The sequence below is a fragment of the Falco peregrinus genome, chromosome 2 (assembly GCF_023634155.1).
Source record: "Falco peregrinus isolate bFalPer1 chromosome 2, bFalPer1.pri, whole genome shotgun sequence".
In the NCBI taxonomy this organism is placed as follows: Eukaryota; Metazoa; Chordata; class Aves; order Falconiformes; family Falconidae; genus Falco; species Falco peregrinus.
This window is the reverse complement of record NC_073722.1, coordinates 34,805,159-34,829,755: the sequence shown is the minus strand read 5'-3', so window position 1 is coordinate 34,829,755 and position 24,597 is coordinate 34,805,159. Positions and strand designations below refer to the sequence as shown.

At 35.4% G+C, this 24,597-nt stretch overlaps 1 protein-coding gene across 2 annotated transcripts in view; it reads left to right on the top strand.

The window, feature by feature from the left end:
- The window catches only part of NCAPG (non-SMC condensin I complex subunit G), a 30,338-nt gene that overhangs the window by 2,448 nt on the left and 3,293 nt on the right, over positions 1-24,597 (top strand). For both annotated transcript variants that reach the window (XM_055797863.1, XM_027789679.2), the window contains 15 exons: positions 1,208-1,353; positions 2,281-2,365; positions 5,316-5,508; positions 7,785-7,934; positions 10,250-10,390; positions 11,333-11,456; positions 12,726-12,815; positions 12,977-13,156; positions 13,602-13,712; positions 15,817-15,936; positions 17,420-17,656; positions 17,977-18,158; positions 20,682-20,856; positions 21,296-21,457; positions 22,341-22,512. In XM_055797863.1, the coding sequence (XP_055653838.1) occupies positions 1,208-1,353; positions 2,281-2,365; positions 5,316-5,508; positions 7,785-7,934; positions 10,250-10,390; positions 11,333-11,456; positions 12,726-12,815; positions 12,977-13,156; positions 13,602-13,712; positions 15,817-15,936; positions 17,420-17,656; positions 17,977-18,158; positions 20,682-20,856; positions 21,296-21,457; positions 22,341-22,512 (2,268 nt within the window). The remainder of the gene's footprint in view (positions 1-1,207; positions 1,354-2,280; positions 2,366-5,315; positions 5,509-7,784; positions 7,935-10,249; positions 10,391-11,332; positions 11,457-12,725; positions 12,816-12,976; positions 13,157-13,601; positions 13,713-15,816; positions 15,937-17,419; positions 17,657-17,976; positions 18,159-20,681; positions 20,857-21,295; positions 21,458-22,340; positions 22,513-24,597) is intronic.

Below are 24,597 nucleotides of genomic sequence, written 5' to 3'. Positions count from 1 at the left end.
TAAAATGCGCAGCTCTTTGCTGGAGGAGGTTGTAGACGGGAGAGTTGTGTGTGTTCGAGGGGAAAAGACAGAGCAGCTTGAAGGAGAGATCCACTGTGGATTAGATGACAGACAAACCATATTGGGCTCAGGGTCTTCTGTGAACTGAATGTAGCTGTAGAGATAATTGAAAAACTTAATTTTGTCTGAAGTTGTGGCTGTTTGCCCCATGAGAGGCTAACTGGTAACTGACATTGCTTACCTATGCTTTTTTAGTTGCTTTTTTTTTGTCTCTGTGTGTGTGTGAATCTGGTCTCATGTATGGATCGCTTCCTTTAAGAGATCACCACCCCTGGAACCCAGGTTTCTTAATGCTGTTTTTGTGTGTCTGTGTGTTTCTTTTTCTTCACTTAAGCCTCTGCTTCCATTGCCTTAAGGTAGAGGGACTGTAGGTTTGTACCAGCACAGTTGTTATGTAAATTGTGCCCTGATTAAACTTGGCTATTGTTTTTTGTGAAGAGTAAGTTTGTTAGTTGGGGTTTGTTTGTTATTAAGGTATCTTTTCTGAAGTGGTATTTTCTAAGTGTTTGTTTACAAGTTGCTTATTTAGGAGCTCACAAATTTCATAGTCAATCATCTCACAGAGCAAGATTAATTTCAGTGTTCTCTGAGTAAATTACTTTTGTCATTGCTTTCAATGTTAAAGAATGGTCAAGAATATAACAAAAAGCATTATGTGAGAGTTATACTGTTAGAGTTTATTAGACTTAATGGATATTGAAGTTTTCCACTCACAGGAAAATTTGAGGATCCACCTCAAAGGTAAATGAGGATGTATAGCTAGTGATTAGAGGTCATAAGTAGCCAACATTTGGAAGCATGGTGGGATTTTTTTTTTTGTTGTCCCGTAAATTAAAAAGTGGGGTTTTTTTGTAGGTGGGATCTAGAATAGCAATTTTCAGAGTTAGTAACTGGAGATCCTACTTATGACTGCAAATATTATTTTCATAGATTAATTCCTTTTGAGGTCATAGTTCAGCATGTGAATGCATAAAATCTTAGGGCTGGGACTGTAAACTATTCCCTAAATTTGTGTGAGCTGGGCAGGGGTGATGGAGGTGTTTTAATAACAGCTGCTGATTTTTTTAAATTTATTTTTGGTATTCTCTGTTTTCCTGTGACGTTTCAAATTCTTCTGAAAAGCTTATTATGACTGTTTCACTTCCAGTCTACAACACATTGCTTGAAAATGATTCAAATTCAGAAGTGAGGCGTGCAGTGCTGTCATGTATTGCTCCATCAGCAAGGACTTTGCCAAAAATTGTAGGCCGCACTATGGATGTAAAGGAATCTGTCAGGAAGCTGGCATACGAGGTGAATTAGATCGCTTTAATTTCAAAGACTGACTTCAGAGAAAAGCTTTAAATTGTTTATTATATTTGACTGGTTAAACACTCAGAACAGTTAAATAATTTATTTTCCTTTACCCAGATTATGAGGAGGAGTGATTTAATGTGAGTTTTCAAGTTAAAACCCATAAAACCCTTGAACTTGATTGCAGAACTTGCTTGATAGAACTCGGCTTTTGAGGATCAGACAGTAAAAGTAGAAAACAACAGATTGTATTCTTACTTTGTATGTATGCATTTTGTGATGTTTGTGAAGCAATTTTTCTTTTCTGTTATTACATAATAATTAATTAAAGTTGGGTTCACAGCAATACTAGTGTAAAAAAATTACATATTTTGATATTACACTTGAGAACTATCAACCATTATTTAGGTTTACATGTGGAGGTAAGGGCGGGAAGGTATGCTACCATGTGTGTTTCTTATGTAGGCACCTTATGCAAGAGCTTCAAGTAAAATGTTCAATTTTTTCATACAGAACCATTTTCTGCTCTTTCTCAATCGGATTAAATTCTGTTTTTTAGCTGAATCCCTATGTTAGTAGGCCTTCAGAAAAGTACATGCTTCAGTTATTCCATTGCAGATATTCATTGCTCTTAGAGCTTTAAGGAGAGAGAGTAGTTTTTGTGTCCTGGTGTTGTATTTAAGTGGAGCTGCCAAGCTTCAAAGCCATTTGTTAACCTATTTCTTAACTTATTTTATTTTACATTTTCTTCCATGCACAAGAATCTGCTTGTTAATGCACTGGTACGATGCTGATGGCATAGGTATTACAGGCTTTTATTGACTTATGATTTCTGTGAATGGATAAGACAGAGTTGAAACCCACAGGTAGTTAATGAATTCAGTTTTTATTTGTAGAAATACATTTTAATGTCTTAATTTTTTTAAGGTTTTGGCAGAAAAAGTTCACATGAGAGCTCTGTCAATAGCACAGAGAGTAAAATTGTTGCAACAAGGACTTAATGACAGATCTGGTAAGAGATTATCTTTTTCAACATCTTAATACATGTTTAAGAAAGAATACTTTCTAATCTTTTATGAATGATTCATGTGGAAGCTGTGATATCAATAATAATGAGTGCAAAGGGAGTCATGAGGTACCAGGAAATGTTTAAGCACAATAAATTCTGCTTGCTGCTTTGGTTTTCCAGTCCCTTTATAGTGGACAAAGCAGAAAAGGACTGTACTTTCAAAAGAACTTGAAAGCCACTGGGCTCTAAAATAGGACCAAATGCTATTAAAATGAAAAAACAAGTGTGATTAAGCACAGAAGTAGAAAAATGTAATTATTTAATTCAGTGTATTTTGAAATATGTTTCGTTACAGATATTTTTGTAACAAATACATTAAAGAATTGAAATGTAAACATTAATATCAGATTGATAATTGTTGGAAATATTTCCTATGTGCTTTTGGAGAGAAATCTTCTCAACTGGTTATTTTCTATTTAACTAGCTTTAATATTTTTTAATGAACTTTTGATTGACCCTCATTCATTTCATCATGAAGCAGCTTTATTCTTTTTGATGTCTTCTGTATTGTATTATTTTTATATAAAGAGCCATTCAGAACGTACCTATAATTGTGTGTGGTGGTGTTGCAAAAGATCAAAAGGTAACATGCATCAGAGCGTGACAATTTTGGCCAGCCTATGTAGAACACAGGGGTTTTTGCCTTTTTTCTTTTTTTTTTTTTTTCTTTGCAACAATGGCAATTACATACATGACTTTGAGGATAAAAGCTGCTAGTTTTAGTAAGTGCTACTGTGTTATCAGTGTACTTTGTTTGGAAAGTCTGTACTAAACCCTGTTGAATTTTACTCTGAGAAATTTCCTTTATTAGTGTTGCTTGTGAATGGTGAGAAATGACCTATATAGATATTAACTTAAAGAACAAAAGTACTGTGTCCCTTGGTAACTGGAGCTCTTAAAGGTGTGTTATGAATGCATGTTTTTATTGGTTTACCTTTTTCCTTGGCTAGTTGGGGACCATGTTATTATGTTCTTGACAGCAAAGGAAGAGAGGATCAGCTGACTGCTTTGTTATGCTGTATAGAACTACACTTAAAAAGAAGTCCTCCTCCTGTATAATAAGCTTTAATAAGCATTTTTTCCCCACCTACCCTGAATTGTTCTATAGTAGCATAATGAAGTTTGTCAGGTTTTGGTTTTGAAGTCCAGCACTGAAAAATCCATGTTGTGAATTACTGCTTATCAGGATACTAGTTTGATGTTTGACCTAACTAGCTGCTTCTTGTCTGCTGGCTGTCCTCCCCCTTCCCTCCCAGTAATGCTTTCTTTTGACTCAGGGTAAATGAGTTTTTGATGTAGTAATTTCTCAAAACTGGGAGGGAAACTACCTTCGCTATTTTTTCCTGTGATCCTTCATTTGTCAGGAACAAGGATTTGTTACATTCCCTCACTGGGAAGGTACAGTGTTTCTACACAGCCTATATTTCAGTGACATTGAGATGTTCAACATAAAGAACTGCTATCTTTTATGATCTAGAGCAGATACTTTCTCTGTTGGTGTCTGTATCTTCCTTAGGATGATTCTTCATCCCAGCTATTGAGGACTTGCTCTTTTTCTTGATATCTAGAATCGCAAGGGAAAGTATCTGCTAGGCTATGTAGTGTGACTGATACCATTACCGTCAAATGCTTTTTGCTGGGCAGAAGAAGTTTATGTTCCAAACTGGCTGCATTTGTATATACGTCCACTAGTATTCCCTCATTTTGATCTGTTTTGTAAATTCTATTATCTCAAATATATATAGCTTTATCAAATTTGCTTATTTGAGTAACTTCTAAGCTAACAGGAGAGGAACTTGCTTGCTCAAGATTGCTGGGTTGAAATTTTGGATGTTTTCCTGTATTTGCTTCAGAGCAAGGGTTTATAATTAAACAAGACCTAGAAAACAATCTAGATTCTGCTTTGTTCTGTTTTTCAGGGTGCATTCAGCTGTCAATTCTCCACTCTCATTTTCTTTCATTCTGCCACGTTCTACTAGTTTATGCTTTTCACCTTCTTGGAGAGATTTCTCTTTCTTAGAACATTAATTTAGCTCTTTCAAGGCCTTTTTACAGCTCTTTTTGAAATCTTAACTATATTTAAGTGCTGTCTTCTGTTATCGTAAAGGTACGTTTAAGAGGAAAAATGAGTATTGTCAGTGTGTGTGGACTTAATTTCCCTTACATTAGATACTGTTTTCTAAAAGGTCCTAAGAGCATACTTGTATTGATCCCTAGTTATTATGTTTTTACTTCCATCAGACTATTAGCCTTTCTACTTCCCTGCTTAAATCTGTGTGTACATATTAATGATTTATGCATTCTAGATGTTCCCATAAATACTTTTTTCCTTGATTAAATAGGACTCTGCTGATCCAGAAACTCTGTTCACTGTGGCAATGGGAAGGAGGGACTTAAAGTATCTTTATGTAAATGTCATAATCCAATTCATTCAATTATTCAACACAAGAATTCTGTGTGGCAGCTCAGACCTAAATGTCTGTACAGTAGTATCCTGCTTCCAAAAGTGGCCCATTCTGAAATGCATGAAACAGGGCAAGTGTATAACATTGGTTCACCAGAATATTTCCTTGCTCTACAGGAGTTTGGGGTTTGTAGATTTTCTGGGTTGAGGTGCTGTCTTTAGATGTAACAGTTTTTGGATAGAGGTGGGTTTTTTTATTCCCTGTGGGGGGAGAAAATGTGTTGCGTCAAAGGTGTAGTAGTGCTTCATAAGTAGTTCTTGCTTAACTGTTAGGCTTTTTTCTTTTTTTTGAGGTAACACTAAGTTCAACTGTGTAACAACTTTTTTCCAGAAAGCCTTCTATAGAAAAAAGTTTTGTGAAAATATATGGAAAACTTGATATTGTTTGACCTTAAATGGTTTAAAACATTAAAATTCCTGTATTATTAGATGCTGTTAAGGAGGTAATGAAGAAGAAGCTGCTTCAAGCCTGGTTACGATTTACTGATGGGGATGTTTTAGAATTGCTTCATCGACTGGATGTGGAAAACTGCGCAGAAGTGGCCATCTCAGCACTAAAGGCTATTTTTTCATTATCTCCACTTCATGACTTTGTTCAGAACTTTAAAAACCTTGACAGCAGGTATGCAATTTTCATTCCCAAAAGTTGACTATTTTGTATAAGAATATCAAATTACAGGTGTTAACTAAATGAGGAGCAGACTATTACCTGTGATAAAAGACTGATATTCTGGTTGTAAGCCATGATGTCTCTCCAGTGTTTGTGTACTGAAGTCTTTTGGGTACGTATGCTTTTTTCTTTTTTAAAATATCCCTGTTCATCAGCTGAAAATGATTATGCCAGATAAGCCAGAGGAAAAGATGAAAAATGTCTTTTACTACTTGTTTTCTGAACACCCCAAAAATCACACTCTTAGAATTTAAGAGGAGGCAGCAAATTAATCAACTAAACATGTTTTTCTATGTATTCGTATTTCTTAGTCTAATTTATGGTAAGCTGTACAAACAGTACAGGAAATAAAACAAAGGCGATGCTCCAATTTACCTCCACAACTGTAATTTCCTCTCGTCTTTTAACCTGTGGTACTTAAAAGCTCTTTTTCTGTTCCTACGCTCTCTGTCTTTCTCCTGGTCTTTCTCACAGATTTTTCTTGTCCTCTTTGGTTTCCCTTCATCCTTTCTGCTGAGCTAGAGGCAGCACAATTTGGGGCTGGTTCAGTTATCCATGAACTGTTTGGAGGATCAATCAGAATGGAATTATTTGGCTTGTATTTCAGTGTTCTTTTGGAGGTATTGATTTGTATTAGCAGAGCTTGACAGAAGTTGGTATCTTAGAGGCTTGTTTTCCTGTGTTAAAGTTTGGTAGCATTTGACTAAGCGAGTTCCTAAGCTATGAAGAGGGTGGCATTATGAATGTTAAGATCCATAAAGCAAAAATTAATGTGTGAAGAAAACAAGAAATAAGAAGTTGTAAGAAATTTCTAAGGGAGGCAAAAAGCGGTAAGAAAGGCTTGAGTTGAGGCAACCAGAGTGGAATGATTATTAACAGTGATAGGAATCTAATCTCGTATGATCAAATGGCAAATTGTCACTGATTAAAAAGTGGTAACAAAAATTGTACTCCATCTTTTCGGGGGAAAATGTGTAATGTCATCATATGAAGTGTCTTGCGTTATAGTAGTAGCTTATGACGGATGCTTTGAAATCAGCTGAAGCTACATGCATTGCACTCCAAAGCAACAGAAGTGGGCCTATCTAGCTTTAAAAAGCATCAATAATGATGAGATAACTTTCTTACAGCCTCTGGAAACGTGCCAATGTCTTAAGAGGTTAAAGGAAAAAATTATGTAGTTATGGACTTGTCAGTCTGACTTTGATCCTGTACAAAACAAGGCTTCCATTCTAAAAAACTGGGCTAACTGAGAATTTTTTTAAGTAGATCAGGTAGACTAATGACATTTTGGAAAGAGAGTGAAATTATTCAGCTTGTAATGAGATTATTTGACTTATGGAAAATATTAGGCTTTTTCTTGTATGATGTTTCTGAGTACCGCTTGATTGATGCAGTATCAATATGATAAAGGCTTAGATTTTTGAAGTCTGACTTTTTGTTGAATTTACTTTTAAATAAAGACACTTATCAGATTAAAGGGAAGCCATCAAATGGTCAGTTTTCATCAACATGTTGTTGGGTTTTTTTGGTGGATTTTTTTATTTGTATGTGTGGCCTAAAAGAACAACAAAGTTGTTATCCATAGTTTGCAGGCAAAATGAGATTCAAGGGAGTGAAAAATACCACTGACAGTGACACTGTCTTTTCTGTTTTGAGGTAGAATTGATGCACAACTTAATGTACTGCTTCTGAAAACAAAGATTATATGCCATGCTTAGTATAGAAAACACTATGCTTATAAAAAGGAGTGGGGGTCCTATGGCTAGTAAACAGGATGAGCTTTCAGAGATGCTGAGAGGCAATTCTATTACTTTTTGAATTTGACATACTATGATTGCTACTCAAATACTGTGAAGGTCTTCATGAACAGAAGCTGAAAAAATAATATAATTAATAGTTTAGTTTTGCAGACTTGTACAGTGATAACAACGTTTCATAGTACTTGGGTGGTTGCTCTAGTAGGACAGAAGGACTGAGCAGAATATTCCTGCAAACTGATATGAACAGCCTTGATTTAAAATACTGAGAAGGGCAGTGTAGCGAGAGGCTCGTGGAGATGGAGCTCTGTGTCCTCACCTAAGAAGTTATTTTTGTCAGTCTTAAAGTATTTCTGTGGCAAATACCTTTGACAGGATTTTATTTTCATTTTAGGAAGTAATTTTTTTCTGTTCATTTGTTGTCTTTGACCCTATTTTATTTATCCCTGTGTATTTATTTTTGTTTAGAAAACTGATTCCACTGGAAGACTTAACACCTGAGAATGTGTTATATTGGAGATGTCTTTGTGAATATCTAAAATCAAAAGGTGAAGAATGTGAAGATTTACTAGAACAGATGTTGCCAGAAACAGCTGTATATGCAGATTATTTATTAAGGTACATTGCATTTAAAAATTAATCTCTTACCACTAAAATATATGTATATATTTTTTAAAGTGGAGAATATTTCTTTTATTCAGCTATTCAGGTTTCCCTTAAAGCCAAAGTTGTGCTTGAACAGTGATTTTTAAAAGTTTTGTTTTTTTTTTTTTTTAGAAGACTTTGGAGAGGATTTACTTTTTTTACAAAACAAACTGTGAAAAGCAGATTTATAACTTGAAAACAATTTTTGGAATGTCCTTTCTTATGAATTATTGGCAAGATGGACTGCTAGATCAATAGCATAATTTAAATAATAATAGCATTTAAATAATAGAATAATTGTTCGGTAATACGTAGCTATCCTTTGTTCATCTGTTATGTAGGTGGCTGTGTTTGCAAAAAGCTTGTGGAAGGAGGTTTTTAGAGCTTGCAGAAACCAATACTTGTGAAAATAAAATACAGTTTGGCTGCTGTACTCAAGGGAAGGGTTTTTGAAGCTGAGCGTTCATTCCCTTTTTTCTTCCCCTACTCAAACTTATGTTTGAAGGCAGGGACAATGCTTCTAAGTGAGCCAATTACAGAATATTTAGTTAGGAGGGGAAAAATGAATGTTTTAGGGCCATCTTTTTACCAAAGTGAAGAAAGGTAAATTATTTTTTTGTCTTAGCATCTCTACTCTAGTCTTAACATAAAATTCGAATAGAATTTGTTTGTAGGCATGGAGAATGCTGAGAAATCTTAACTGAGGTATTGTACTTGCAAAATGTAGAGTGAAGCTTCCTGGAATGCTTATAAGTTGGATCTGCTGAAAAATGCATTGTTTTGATAGATGTTTCCAATTAAAAATATGCATATTCTTTTCTCACATCAGTGGGTGTAGTATACTAGTAGTACTTACAGAAGTTGTTGCTACTTTTCAATGTGGAATGTGCTAACATATTTCATAAACATTTAATAAATGAAGTGTCTGTGCTTCCTTGATTTTGAAATGTGGATTGTTTGGTGAATGTAAATTTTTTTTTATTCATAATTAATTTAACAGCCCATAAATAATTTATTCTCCAGAAAAAGGTTTTCCCTTTTTTCCATCTAATTTTACTCAAAATGCCTTCAGTTATCTTCCCGTCCAGGAAGAGGCTGAGTAAGATTAACTAGACTAGTATTTGTCTGTAGTATCAACTGTTAAACTGTTCATTGGTGAGCTGTGTCACCAGTTGTTTCATGTAGATTTGCAATTGTACAATCCAAGTCTTTATTTGCACTGTGAAAGTATTAGTTAGGAGCAAGGAACTGCAAGTCATTAGTACTTAAGAAAAAGATGAAGGTTTCTATGCTTTGTTTAGATACTTCACTATTATGTGGTGCAGGTAATATTATTGTAACATGATCAGAAAGCTGCCTACATTGTTGTAATTTCAGATGTCCTTAAGTAGTGGCTACATGCAAAGTTTCTGTCCTAACTTTGAAGACATTTTTTAAATTTGCTAAATTTAATGAGCTGTTGCTGAAAAGTATCTGCAAAGCTGTAGTAAAAGTAAGCTTTTTCACAGCTCTTACCAGTATTTGAATTTTATGTATTACATTATACTCAGTATTGAATTTTGTACATTATATGTTTCACTCCAGATTTTCTGAACATGCATGCTCTAATTGATGGAAAAAACTTTGATAAAAGGACAATGACTCTAGAAAAATAAAGAAACAGAACAAACTGATTACACTTTCCATGCTATGTGGCTGAGTGTATCTGACAACATTGTTGTTCTTCCATGATGGCATATTTGATCAGATAAAGAACTTAAAATTCACTCCACACTTTAGTGATTTTTTTTTCTTGTATTTTGTCTTGTAGGCAACATAAATATTTCTGAACATGTAGGAGAATACAGACTACCTAAATATGCAGAAAAGTAATAGCTGTATACATGAAAAATGGTACACACATTTATTCCTAAGATGTTGTCTTTATGCAGGGGTACAGAACTGAAATCACATGTACAAATATAACTTGTCATTTTCTGTTTCTCACTATTTTTCATTCTCAACTGAGGGATTTTCTTAATGAAGTGCATTAATAGTTTCAGAAAGTTTATACCATATAATGTATTTTAAAATTAATCTGTGAAAAGGAGAACACAAATATGAATTTTTAAGGTTTGTAACTAAGGTAGCTGTTTGTTTATACAGGACAGGAAAGTGGTGGGGTTTTGTTTTTTCTGGAGGGGAGGTGGTTTGTGTTTGGGTTTTTGGGTTTGGTTTTTGTTGGGTTTTTTCTTAACTTTCCAACAGTGATTCTGAATGTAATTATGTCTGTTTCTATTTGGATTCAGTTACCTTCAAAATATGCCAGTTCTTAGTGAAGAACAAAGAGAAGACTTTACTTCTTTTGAAAACCTGATGACAAAAGAATTTATAGGCCAGCAACTGATTCTTATCATAGGCTGCATGGATATCATGGAGGAGGGAGGAAGGTAAGCTTAAATATAAAATCTGTCTTATTAAGCTTATGGTACTTACGCCTGTAGACAGGCATAGAGTCTGCTGTAATGCTAGCTGGAAAAAAGGCCCGGGCTCTAATGGAATTGTTTCCAAAAGTGTGCCAAATGCAGTCTGGTTACTCTTCTGTAAAAATGAGTTTTAATACAGATATAGCATTGTTTGGGGAGAGAAATTCAGTTGTTTTCATAACATATTCTTGAGATTCTGAAGTTACAAGAATGTTCATTTGGAACATAGTATAAAAAATTAAAGGAGACAAATGCATTGCTTCTCAGCAGATGACAGTAAGTAGCCTATGTGTTTCTTATGTTTTTAAGCCCAATCTACTAATGCCTAAAAGGTTACAGATGTTCTCAATGCCAAGCTGAATTGGAGTGTGTTAACTGAGTCATTCCTATAATTTGAACAGCCTTTTGATGTGAAGTAATAAGTGAATAAATTTGGAAGTTCATGCCATCACAGGCATTTTATGAAAAATTGCAGTTATGATAGTACAAACAGCAATAATTCCAAACTCTCTGTGTAATCTATTATACGTATGCCAGACTGGCAAAATAGTATAACTTGTAATTTATTATTTTTTTTCCCCCTAGTTTCCAGCCAGGTAATTTCTATGAAAACATTCTGCAGTATTGATACTCTGACTATTTTCTGCTGGTATGACCTTTCATTGGACAGTAGTGATACCTGATTAAAAAATTTAGCGTTTTCTAATGGAGAGAAATTAGGCAAAATCAGGAAAAGACAAACATTGCTAAGTGAGAAAATATGTTCAGCAGTTAATATAGCTATAGAGAAATTTCTATTACGAAGTCTTCAACACACTAACTCAGAGTAGAATATTAACTCTTATGTCGTCCATTTTCTTGAATAAGCAAACAGATTGGTTTTGGTTTTTTTTCTCCTTGATGCAGAAATCATCTGTTGGCAACTTTACAAAAAATTCTCATTCTACCTGCAACTTCAACAGCTCTTATATCCCTGCTTGTGGAAAGGTTACTCATTATTGTTGAGGATGATGACAGAAGGATTCAAGTTGTAAGTAATTCTAAAGGCTCACTGTTTTCTAGGCTCTAACTTTCCTGTATATAAAATGGCCTTTATGAAGCATTGTTACAGAAATATCAGGAGTTAAAATATTTTTAATTTGGGAAAACACGTATGTTCTCCCCCCACTTTTTTCTTTGCGTGGTTGTGTTTAGTGGTTGTCCAAAGATCTTTATCTTTAAAAGATTTGACTGGTGTTGTAAATGTAATCCTTAAATTAGGATTTGACAGCCTGTTTCAGAATCCTTTATCATATTAGATCCAAACAGTTTTAAGTAAAACATTCAAAGTGAGGATTCAAACTTCTCTTCCCTCCTTCTAGCTGGGATGAGTACTAAAAAAAGTTGTATTTTATATGCCAAAGTCTTTATATATAGCATAATTATTTTAAATTGACTCCTAAAAAATAGATTCTTGGTTTTGCTCAAATATTTCAAATGAACCCTGGATTTACCTCAATCCACTGGGTAAAGCTAGGATATGGTTTGTTACACAATTGCAATGGAAGAACTATGGTAATCGTAACACTGTAGTGCAGCAGTAATAGTAAGTGGGTGCATTTCTGTTATTTTAGTGAAATACACTGATTCAGTACATCCTGTTGATTTTGGTACAGCTTGAGAGGAAGTTAAACTGAGGTCATCTGATACAAGATAAATCAAATTAAGACTGTCCCATCTCATTCAGTCTTAAGTTTTTCCTCATGCTTCATTTCAGTTTTTAAGATAATAGGTCTGACTTTAAAGGAAATGCCTAACGAACTGAAAAACTCAGCCTAGTTCTGCTTCTAGTTCTATGGATGTATTTGGCTTGAAATTAAATTGCTTACGTGGCTTCTTATACTACATATGGTGGTTTATAGATCTTTAAATGAGTGTTCTTAGTTGTATTTTGCTTGAAGTAGTAACAGATGAAAAACCTTACTCTCGTTACCACTAATTCTTTTTAAAGCATGTGTTCAGATGTGGAGGAGATGGTGCCTGTTAACTGTTGGCATAGAAACTGCTTAACTTATTCATGCATATACAGTCTTCTGCTTTCTTGCTTGCCTAGGTAAATGGTAGGAAACAGTAGACTTTCATGCTTAGACTGTTGTCAAAATGAGGATTTATTTGCAGTGAATTCGCTGTTAAGGGGAACTACGCAGCTGTTCAATACTTTTTCAGAAGGATGGCTATTTTAAATTTGGAAAAGTTATATGCTTAGTGTCTGACATTTGAGCTAAAATTAATGGCATTAATGTACTGTTTGTAACAATAGATCGCAGAAATAGTATCAGAAGTTCATGAACCAATTATTACAGTCAGCCAGCCTGTTGATGCTGCTGAAATAAGAAAGCGGGAGCTTAAGGTAAGCAAGACTGTAGTTAAATGAGCTTGAAATATTTTTCTTGTTATCTATTAAGAGTTTTATATAGTAGTGTGTTATTGGCTCATGTCAGTAGTGTATTGTTGGCTAATACCACAAAGGTGATAGTATTACATTAATTTTCTTTTTATTTTGTATTTCAGTTGGCTGAAGTAAAAGTGAAACTTTTTGAAGCAAAAGCAGCTTTGGAAGAATGCATTAGTCTGCAAGATTTTAATAGAGCATCAGTATTAAAAGAGAAAATAACTGAGTTGGAACACATTAAAAATGATCTGATAAAAGAAGCAGATCAACCTGAAATTAAAGAAATGCATGTGAAGAAGGTCTCTTCCTTTCCCATATTCCCAAGTGCTGTTTATGTTTTGATGTTTATACATAGCTTTAAAAGAAAGTGTAGTTTGGCCTTGTATCATGTAAATTTTTTAAATTGGAAAGGTACACTTAGGGTATTAGTATTCTCCTGCATGTGTAGAAGCTGATGATATGCTCTAGCAAACAAAGAAGTGCAGTTAAACTGCTCTTTTATCCTTGACTAATTAAAGAATTCTGAAAAAGGTCTAGTTTTCATTGCTTTTACTCTTAACTTACTGAAAACATGAACCTGAATCTCTTATCATTTATAGACAGATTTTGGTTAATATTCTTGCACAACAAACGTGGACAGGAAATACTTATTTGGGTAGGGAAAAATTGTTTAATGTCCCCATACTCCTTGTCACAGCCATCATTTGTATTAATGTTTTTTTCTTTTCCCTGATCCAATTGAAGAATGATCCTGAAACACTGTTGAAGTGTCTGATGATGTGTTATGAGCTTCTGAAGATCATGTCCCTTTCTAAAGGAATTGATCCAACCATTAATGAAATCATTGAATCTCTGGTATGTAGGATTAAATACTGTTTACGTTATAATAAAAATGGATGCATCATAGCTGGCCTTTACATGCTGGCAGGATGGTTTGTGATTATTTCACAATCACTTTGCTGTATCTGTCATGCTGTGTGTGGTGCTTCTGAGCTTTCCCAGAACCTAGTGTCTTGGAGGTGCAGTCCAGATAACACTGTTCTGAGCTCCTCTGCCAGGACTTGTTGTGGCAGAGTCATACTAAAATAAAACAGGAATACGCTAAATATTTGAGTAACATAACAGTGTTAGACAGTGCTGAGTTATACTGTGCCAAGTGTGGTACTTAAGCATCTGTTTACTACCCTTGCTGGTACTTTAATTACTTGGATTTTCTATCAGCCAAAGTTATGAGATCTCTAATAGAGAACTTTTAAGGCTGGTTGGTTTGTTTTGTTCCCTAGTCAGGAAAGACTTAAACTTGTGTAAAACTTTCTTTCATTCCTTCCATGTATAAGGAAAGATGTTTGGGGGGAATTTCCCCGCTCACCCCCCTCTGTTTTCTTAGTACCTTTTGAAGAGCAAAATATTTCTGTATTGAGAAATAAGGCAGTGGCATTACAGGCCTCTTATAGTCTACAAGATATACTTTCTAGTTTTCTTTGTGAAAGTATAGTTTTTAAGATTAACGTTTCTAGGAATCACAGACTTAACTGCTACTGAGTGTGCAAACAAAATGGAAAACCAGTAATAGGTCATTGTATGAGTGGTGCACCCGCATCTGAATACTCTGGGCAACTCTTAGCCCATCTGTCTAGAAGGTTTATATTTGAATTGGAAGTGGTCAAGAGAAGGGCAAGGAAAAGTATGGAGTCGCTTCTGTGTGAAGAATGACTAAATAAGTTACCTCTTTGAAACTTGGAAGGGAGGATTTAGCAGTAGTCTGAGAGAGGGTGGAAGTCGTAAGACATGAGTTGTAAGACACGTCGTGGAGAAAGTGAATAAGGGTTGGTTGACCGCCCCATAAAGCTGGCAACTAGCAAGCTCAAAACAAATGCAATGAGTTCATTCTTCACGTAACATGTAATCTGTGGAATTCGTTGTTGCAGGATGTATGCATGGTGAACACTTGCATAAATTTCAAGGAAGACTGAGCAAGTTCAAGAAAAATATTAGGTAGATAGGAGCAGCCAGCCAGCTCTGGTGTCTCTCTGCTGCAAATTGTTGGGACCTTGACAAGAATTCTTGGAAGTATCTACTTAGTCTGTTCATGTAATACTTTATAGGAATTTGCTTTTCATCTTTTTTGAAAATGAGGCAATGGGCTAGATGACCTGACTCAGTATGGGCATTCTTAGAACTCAAACTACAAAGACAATTGCAAAAACAATTTAGATTAGCTTAAATGAGTGGAACCACATCTGATTTCTTTCAAATGTATAGAAGTATTCTTAGAAATCCTAGTTAGTGTTGATATGCCCCTCAGAAACCTTTTATTTTTCATTAGGTCTTTCTTTTATTTTCATATTTGTGTATTCCACTTTTCTTTCTTCAAGATCCTGCTTTTGTATTGTTCCTGCTAGATTTTCACATATTACATGATTTGGGATATCTTGTTGTTGTTGTTTAAACTTGAACTTTTTAGTAAATCCAAAAATGTGAAATGATGCCATTGTAGCGTTCACCCTGTATCTAGTCTGGGGGTTTTTTGTGTGTTTTTTTTACCATTATAGTTTTAAACTATTGCAAGTATGTGTAAGTGGCATCTGTGTCTTGCAGCTTGGAAGTAGATATTGTTTCCCTGCAAGAATACTCATGTCTTTTATGAAGAAAGGTGTAGGTTTGTTGTTGTGTGTGGGTTTGTTTTTTTGGTTTTTGTTCACAATGAGTAGTCAAGTCAATTTTGTTTGAGAACAAATATTACTAAAAACAAACACAAAGCAAAACCCAAGTGATTTTTGCCATTATTTTATTGCTGATTTCAAACAGCATACTCGATCTGCTTCTGTTTGTTTATACCTAGATAAACAGGGTATACAGATGAATTATTTTTAGTTTCATAGTAAGCATGTTTTAGTAGTCAGGTTTTTTATCTTCAATTTAAGCATTTCAATGAAAAGTCTAATGTTACTGTTTCCAGATACTTCCTGGCATAACTAATGTCCATCCAGCTGTGAGAAATATGGCAGTTCTGTGTTTGGGTTGCTGTACCCTTCAGAACAAAGAATTTGCCCAACAACAGCTTGCATTGCTGTTACAGGTAAAATGGTGGGAAATGGAATGATGGGCTATGTGATTTAGTAAACAAATGTAGTATTCTAGCTATAACAAGCTGTTCTACATAATTACGTTACTTGAGAACCAGGAATTCCTGATTTCCTGAAGATTTGGAACTGGAGAGCATGGTTTCATGTAGATTTTTCTGACATCTAGTAATATTCAAGCTTATGTTGTATCTTGGTAGTAGCATGCCATTCCTTTGTAAGGGCATCTGTTGTCTTGAAATTTGTAGGGATTCTTCATCTAGAAGATCTCACTTTATTTTCTGAATCTGGATGAACTCTGTCATGTACTTATGTTATTACAATATAGAAAAGAGAAGCCGTAGGATTCTGCAAGCCTTCCTTCCTTGGGAAACCAAACTGAAAATGTGACTGTGTGTGTTTTTACATTTCTGTTACATACTTACCTGTGACCTTGGATATCTGATATAATTTCTGAATTATTAATTTTATATGGATTAAGGAAGAGTTGTTAGAAGATAAAGCAATAATCAAACCAACAAGTGATAGCACGGTGAAACATCTATGGTTATGAAACTTGTTGGATGCCGTAATACCCAAATCTCCTTCCTTTTGTGGTAAATGTTCTGATGCTGAGCTAATTTATATAACATGTGACACTACTGTTAACTTTTCAGACCCTGGCTTTGAGAAGTGTAGGTGGGCATAGCGCTTTATTAAGAGTGTGTTCATGTACACACTTAAGGCAGGCGTTGAGATGATATGCTCAGCTCAGACAAGATGATAGAGCTTCTGTCACCATAGTAGGAGAACTTTGGGTTCCTAAAAAGTTAGCATATATTATTGTTTTTAATCTGAGTATGTCTCATTTAAATCCTCCTTAAACAAATAAAATGATATTTAGTTGTTTTAGCAACTTAGACTTTAGATCTAAATCATTAATTTCTGTAGGTACTAAAGCCCATATTCTTTGTGTAGGCTGCCATCAAAAGCAGGGTATTTGGCTAAACAGAGCTAGGATCTCTAGGCTAACCCATGATACATGGTTTTATCTGAATGTTAATTTGAACTATAGTACCTGGACTTTTATTACCATCTTGCTTCATGCTGTCCTTTTACATAAGTGTTTATTTTAATTAAGCTGTTTTTTCTGTAGAGCCTAACACTATGGAGCTACTATAGGCAAATAGACTGTCTGTTTGTCCAGTGCCTTTTTAAGAGTTGAACAGTAAAATTAAATCTCACACATGCATGCTCACTCAGTGAATGAAATTAAATTGATTTTATGTAATGGAAGTTGCATAGGTGACTTGATAATTTATTTCCCAGGTTGTGTTATAAATTCAGGTTTAAATTTGTATCACATGTTCCTAAAGCCTGAAATATGTCCCAAGTATTATAAAAAGTTTCCCAAAGTAAATAATCTTATTAAGGTAAAAAAAAAGTTAACATTGGTGGTCTACTGTAAGATAATGTATGTATTTTCCTTACTAAACCTAGGTTTTACAAGTAGACAATATAAAGGTAAAGCTCAGTGCTTTAAAGGTGCTCTTTGATCAACTAATGCTGTTTGGGATTGAGCCATTTAAAGCTAGAAGAGGCAATGACTCTCAAAATGAAGATGCAAACATTAGAACTGAAAATTGTGAGGGAGAAGGTGAAACAACAGAGGAGGAGGAGAAGGCTGCTACAGTTCAGAGCCTCCTGCAACTTCTTTCTGGTTTCTTAGACAGTGAGGTAAGAAATACTATAAAATTTGCCTTAGTTTTGTTTTAAAATTACTTTTGCAGAAAATGCCATTAGGTTGCATGTGAATGTTACATGATGTATAATTGAAATGAATGGTCTAATGTGTAATAGTTGTCCTAGAAAACGACCACAACTTTGTCACTGATACAGACTAATGTTACTCTTGAGCTAGCTTTGAATTTTGTGCAGGTGCAAATATGTGGATGTAAAGAATTGATTGGAAAAATAGGATGTAGACTATTACTATAAAGTATTAGTGAAAACTGCTGTGGTTGGTGTATTGTGTGTATGATCAGTTCTTTCTTCAGTTTTCAGAACTTAGGACAGAAGCTGCAGAAGGCATAGCCAAACTGATGTTCTCTGGGAGGCTGGTTAGTGCCAAGCTTCTTTCTCGTCTTATTTTGTTGTGGTATAATCCTGTGACTGAAGAGGATACTCAGCTTAGACACTGTCTAGGAGTGTTCTTCCCTTTATTTGCATATGCAAATAGGTATGGCCTTTGTAAATTGTTACTTACATTGTTAAATACATTGGTCTAGCAGCTTTAGGAATCTTTTGATCTTGCACAAATGCAAATTAGACCTTAAGGTCTAGTTCAGCCTCCTATGCATATTACTTCTGAACATACATAATCTCAAACCTATGACTGTTCTGAAGACCTTCCATTAATTCCCTTTTACCCCTGTGGCTTTCCATTTGTTTTTTTTCTTTCCTAAGCCTGTAATTGAAACTGTTCTTCAAGATACTGAATAAAAGATTAATTTCAAAAGATGCACTTTACTTATTTATGCTGTTGAGCACTACAGGTAGACTTTGAAGTGTCTAAAAAGTAGCTAGCAGGAATGCGTAATAATTGGTGCCCAGCAGATATCAAAGCAGCAGTCTGGTTGGTTGTAGTTTGGGTTTTGTTTTTGTTTTGTTTTTTAACCAAAGAATATCCCAGTCTAAATTCACAGCAGATTCAAAATCTCCTGTTTATTTTGGTAGTAGACAAAGGAGGTAGAGAGCTTATGTAAGGAGGTTGGAGCTTAAATAGTAATTCTCATCTCTTTGCTCCAAGAAAAAAATACTTTTCAGTTGCTGCTAGTGGTTTTAGCCAGTCTGAACTAGCTGAGGTTTTAGCTGCCTTTCCCCCCCCCCCCCCCCCCCCCCCCCCAGTTATGGTTAAGATTTAATCGGGGCATACTGTGTATTACCTTATCTATTTTCCCAAACCAAACTGAATCAAAATTTTTGTGGTCTATAAATTGTCACATTAAGAGTAGTATAAAGGGGAGTTGGTTTGGAGAGGAAAACAATCCAAACAAATTTATTTTTGCTGTTGTCAGCAAAAAAAAAGAGGAAAAAATGCCTAGTGTTCCCCAGAATGGGATTTCCCCTACTTCAATTCTTTTGAAAAAAGGTAACAGGAAAACCTAATTCCATATGCTTCCAGTATCTCTGATACAGACTAATGAATTTAAGCTTTTAATATTGATAATATTTTACCTGTGAATGTTGTCTTCTGACCGTGTCAATGTTTTAGTTTTCTTTGAAATGAGTCCTAATGATTGCCCACCTGAGTAATTTTATGTGTTTCAAAGCCATTTGCAAATGACACACCTCATAGATGATCTTTTTCTTGAAAACATGGTGTATGCTTTAAGCAAAAACTGGAAAAATAAGTGGAGAAAAATTCCTAAATCTTAGTCAGGCTCATTGATTTGGAACCTCTGTTTAGTTAGGAAACCTCATTAACTTTCTGTCTCAATACATTATCTGCACTCTGGATCTCAGATGATTCATTTTAAGATGAATAATGGAGTGTCTTTGCTTACCAATACTGTATCTTTAGGAAAAAATTATTAATTAACCATATGTAATTCAGAACTGTTGGCAAAATTGCCATGCAGAAAAGGAAAACTCAGGTAATGAATGAGATTTGGCTGAGATTCATGCCTGATTTTGGTACTGATCTTGCACTAAACTTTAAAATTTGATTTGTTTTTGGGTGCTGCTCTTAACCTCCCCATCTGGTCACAGATATAATCAAGAGACTTACTTTTTTGAATTTAAATATTTAAACTTTCTGTGAGGAAGAGAAACGTTGATGCTGCCATCTACAGATATTCTGTCATGTCAATAGAGTGGCATGGCATGCTTACAACAGGGACAAGATCCTGTAACCAGTGAACAATTCTTATTCATGGAATATTTTCTAAAGAGTAATGAACCCTCTGGCAGCTCAAAAGGTCTTTTTGTCAGCTGATTTGGCTCAATAATCCAACAGCAGACAATCTGCTTTTTAAAAATTATTTACTTTCTTAGTTTTCTTCTGTAGTTATTTGGGTTCAAATAGTAGGTTAACAAGTATTGGAAACAAAAAGGGTTTCACTTCAACTAATACCTTGTACTTTTGGACACCTTACCTTTTAAATTGTTTTGACCTGTCTCGTGGAACTACGCTTTTAGACAACTTGCTGCAGAACCAAGTGCAAGATGATTTTTAGGTTTACTTGGCAGGAGTTCCTAATCCTTCTGAGAAGAGAAAGCACAAGTATTTTTCCCAAAAATCTTGCTAACCACTGCATTTTTTTGCCAGGCTTTCTTGCTTTCTTATGCAATGAGTATTCCCAAAGGAAACTGCTAGCAGGAAGAAGGAATGAGCAGGGACAGGTTACTCTAAATACACATTTCTCTAAATCTTTAAATTTTTCTGTCCCTTAAGTGAGAATATTTCTGTATGTATCAGGTTTTCAGTAGTATGGATGAACTTTCAAACTGTTCAGGGGCAGGAAGTATTACTTAAAAATTGCTTGAAAATACCATGTGCTAAAAACTTAAAAGAAATTGGTTCTGTGAAGCAGTTTTGATATCTTGATCCTGCTGGATGTCTACGGAGCTTGGCTGCTCTCACTTTGACTGATACATTGTAATGGGTCTGTGAACTTTTATCACAGAAGAGAAAATATAGGGGTGAATTAAGGTTTGATTTTTCTCATTACACTGCTAATGTTTGACTCAATTGAAACAGGTTTAACCAGGAATGCTTTGAAGAAGCTTATCTTCCAACTCTGCAAACACTGTTAAATGCGCCTGCAACTTCACCCTTGGCTGAAATAGATATCAGTAATGTATCTGAACTGTTCGTGGACCTGACCAGACCAAGCGGACTGATGGCTCAGTCTAAAAAGTCTCAGGACTATCAGGTACAGTGTGGCTAAACTGGAGAAAAAGTGTCTTTGTATCTAGAGATTTAAGAACTGACCCCCTTCACTTGGGGCTGTCTGGACTTCGTTGAGATTCCTGGTGTCTGCAACTACATTAAATGAGTAACTGTTCAGCTAATTAAATCTTTTAGCTTGATGCCCTTCCCTGCCCCCCCTCCCCCCCCCCCCCCCCCCCTCCAGTTTCCCCTCACTCTTACAATTAAAAAAATGCTAATAGGAACTTGCACCGTGGCTAGTTGGCTATATTGGGGAAAAAGATTCATAAAAAAACCAGTTGGTGTATGTACTCAAAATACTGCATTTTAGGAATGTTCACTCTGTAAAATTAGTCATTAGCAGCTTAAATCAGAATCTCACTGCTGTCTTTTGTAAATAGTCCCCAGCAAAATTTCTGATGCCTAATTTCTTTCCTTTACAGGATTTAACGGTGCATGATAGTTTAGCAATGAAAATTTGCAATGAAATCTTGATGGACCCAACTGCGCCAGATGTTCGTCTTCATGCAAAAGCTTTATGTTCACTAGAACTCAGTAGTTCTTTCACAGAGAATTTTCTGGTTCTGCTCAATGAGATTCTAGAGGTAGTACATAAGTTATATGGTTCTTACTTTTGTAATCATTAGCAATCTAATAATCTGATCATTTAAAAATAAAGTACCTTTTGTTTACTATGACAATACGATTAGATTTTCTCTTTTTAACCAGTCTTTGAAAATTCTTTTGGTAAGTCATTTACAAAAATCTGAGCTGATATCACTGCATAATTTACACATTTCAGCTACTGTAGATAGTAAAACCAGTGTGAAAGTGTGCCCAACTTGATACATTTAGTACAGTAAGTTATTTTGATAACTATGGTGTAATTAACTTCTTAATACTGGATTTTATTTAAACATAAAGTTGGATTGTTTTTTTTTTTTTTCACAGTTTGGGTGGTTTATCCTTTAGTTTAATAATTAACAGTTGAAATGTTACACCTAAAGTTATGATGTAACTGTAAGATCATTAGGCAACATGAAAAGGGTGCCTGATTTAAGGTGAAGTGGGAACAGATTACAAGACTGATGTGAAAGTTTTTACCTTGCTGCTTTTATTAATATGGAAAAATAAAGTAAAATTTGAGTGTGACAGAGGAAGAAAATGTTGTATAAGAAATGCTGAAAAGAATGCTGATCCACTATGGGCATGTCATCCAATGGTAGCTGTGTTCCAGGACTCAGCTGGAAAGGTCCAGTCACTTTAATATTTTTAGGTTTCCTTAAAGCAAGCAAACAAAAAAGTATTTTGGGGTTTCAGTGCCTGGTGTTGATGGAGAAAGTGTTTCTCCTTTCAATTTGATTATCTTCATGTCACACGTTGTATCGTAGTGCAGTAAGTTTAATCCTGTTAGTGGGTAAATTTAATTAATAAAATAAATAGTTGTAAAATTAAGTAGCATTTAAACGTTAAATTTCTCTTTTCCAGAAAGTGAAAGATAAATGGTGTCAAAAAGCTATTCAGAAGATCAAGGTGAACTTGACCAAAGATCCTAATGTGAGCAAAGACCACTGTGAAAGGACTGAAGAGATGGGCCTCTCTGAAAGGGCACAGGAAACTGACATCACATTACCTGAAAATACTATTCAAAGTGAAGAAGGTAATTCAGGAGAGGTGTAGTTTAGTAACAGGTGTTTGAAGAGTGACTTCTTTAGATGTTATGAAAATAAGTTTTAGTTTTCCTCCATTAAATTAATCTTGAAAAATGGGAAAAGGTAACATCTAGTAAATGTGTATACAGTTTAAAATATTTGTACTGAAGTATTTTTCCTTTTTTGTTGCTTTTTGATCAGACTGTATTTTCTTATTCTCAGTATTACTCCAGTATAACTAGTGCTGTATTTTGAGTGTCAAGCTCGCCCTGTAGCTCATTCTTCCCAACAAAGACAGTAATAAAATGAGGTGCTTTCCCCCCACCCCCCCACTGTTTGGCACACCCATGAGTCTACTAAATACCTGACTAACTCATCTTTAGAATGTGACTTGCTAACTTGGAGAGAGAAACAAGTGCTTTGTGGAGTTTTTAGATTCTGGAGTTACCATGCCTGTGCTTCGTGCAGGCTGTATTGTAGCAGTGTATAGCTGATATCTTTGGTGTTCACATCGGTCCTTGTTATGAGCTCACATGTTGGAGCCAGATTTGGTTTTATGGCTATTTAAGAGCTTGAAGTGGAAGAAGCCGGAAGACTTTCCACCACCTGCACAGCTTATGCAGCTGCATGTGCTTTAGCAGGGTAGATTGTGCTGGTGGCACAAAAAGTCTAACATTTTTCAGCAGAAAAGCAATTGGATGAAACTTGTTTAGGTTTGCTTGCAGCAGTAAAGCAAAGATACTGACGTGAAACTGTTTTCAGCAGATCATGCTTTCTTTCAGCATTCCTTTTAATTATTTATCTTTTCTAGTGGATTATTTCCAGGCTTTAATCTGTTGTTTCTGGAAATGTCAAATACTTCAATTTCTCGTATCTTCTATGTTTATGTCTCCAAATATTTATTGGATGGAAAGTTGGAAGTATGCTTTGAGAAAATAATTATACTGTTTTCTGCTAGCATCTGATAATACTTTTTGGTATGAATTTCTCATGAAGGAGGATTTTTGAACACTTTATGAAAGCAGGCTGTAGGAGAAATGCATTTTTCCCTTTCCCTCTCCCATCCCTCCCCAATGATCCATTTGGGATCATTAAAAATAAAGCAGCATTTACTACTTCAAATTTGTAAATAATAGCTGTGAGCAGAAAGGGCAGCAGATACTATTTTTCTATTTCAATTGCTGCAAAGGAGATTTAGATTTGATATTAGGAAACAAGCTTCCCAGCGATAAGAGAGACTGCTGAAGAAAGAGAATTCCTAAAATTGTTAGAAATGTTAAGACTAGACTAGAATATTTCAGTTGGAAATGATCTACAATGATCACCTAGTCCAGCTGCCTGACCATTTCAGGGCTGAGCAAAAGTTAAAGCATGTTGTTAAGGGCATTGCCCAAACGCCTCAAACACTGACAGGCTTGGGGCATTGACTGCCTCTCTAGGAAGCCTGTTCCAGTGTTCGACCACCCTCTCAGCAAAGAAATGCTTCCTAATGCTCATATTCACCTGATACAGCTGGTCCCTTGCAGGTTCAGTGTCCTCAAATGGAAAGTCACTGCTCCCACACCCGTGGTCCTCCAACTCAGGACACTGGGCGGCCCGAGGTCTATCAGTATTGTTAAAGGCTGAGGCAAAAAAGCATTGAATGCCTCTGCTTCCCTTCATCCCTGTTAGTCAGGTGACCACTTCAACAAGTATTGGTCAAATGCTTTCTTTAGACTTCGTCTTGCTTTTAACACACTTTGAAAAGGCCTTTCTTGCTATCTGCCACAGCACTGGTCAGTTTCAACTCTGAGCTTTTTGGCATTTGTGGTCTTCTCCCTGCATATATGAACCACAGCTCTGTAATCTTCCTCTGAAGTCTGACCTTGCTTCCAGAGATCGTACCATTTCTTTTTCCTTTTGAGCTCCACGAGGAGTTCCCTGTTTAGCCAAACTGGTCTCTGCCCCGCCTGCTTGACTTCTGACACAATGGAAGGTGCTAAACAATTGTCAGGAATAATTTAGATGTGATTGACCTATGCTGGGGCAGGGTTGTAGCTGATTGACATTTTAGGCTTCCTTCTAGCTTCATTATCTAATTTCTAGTCTAAGGA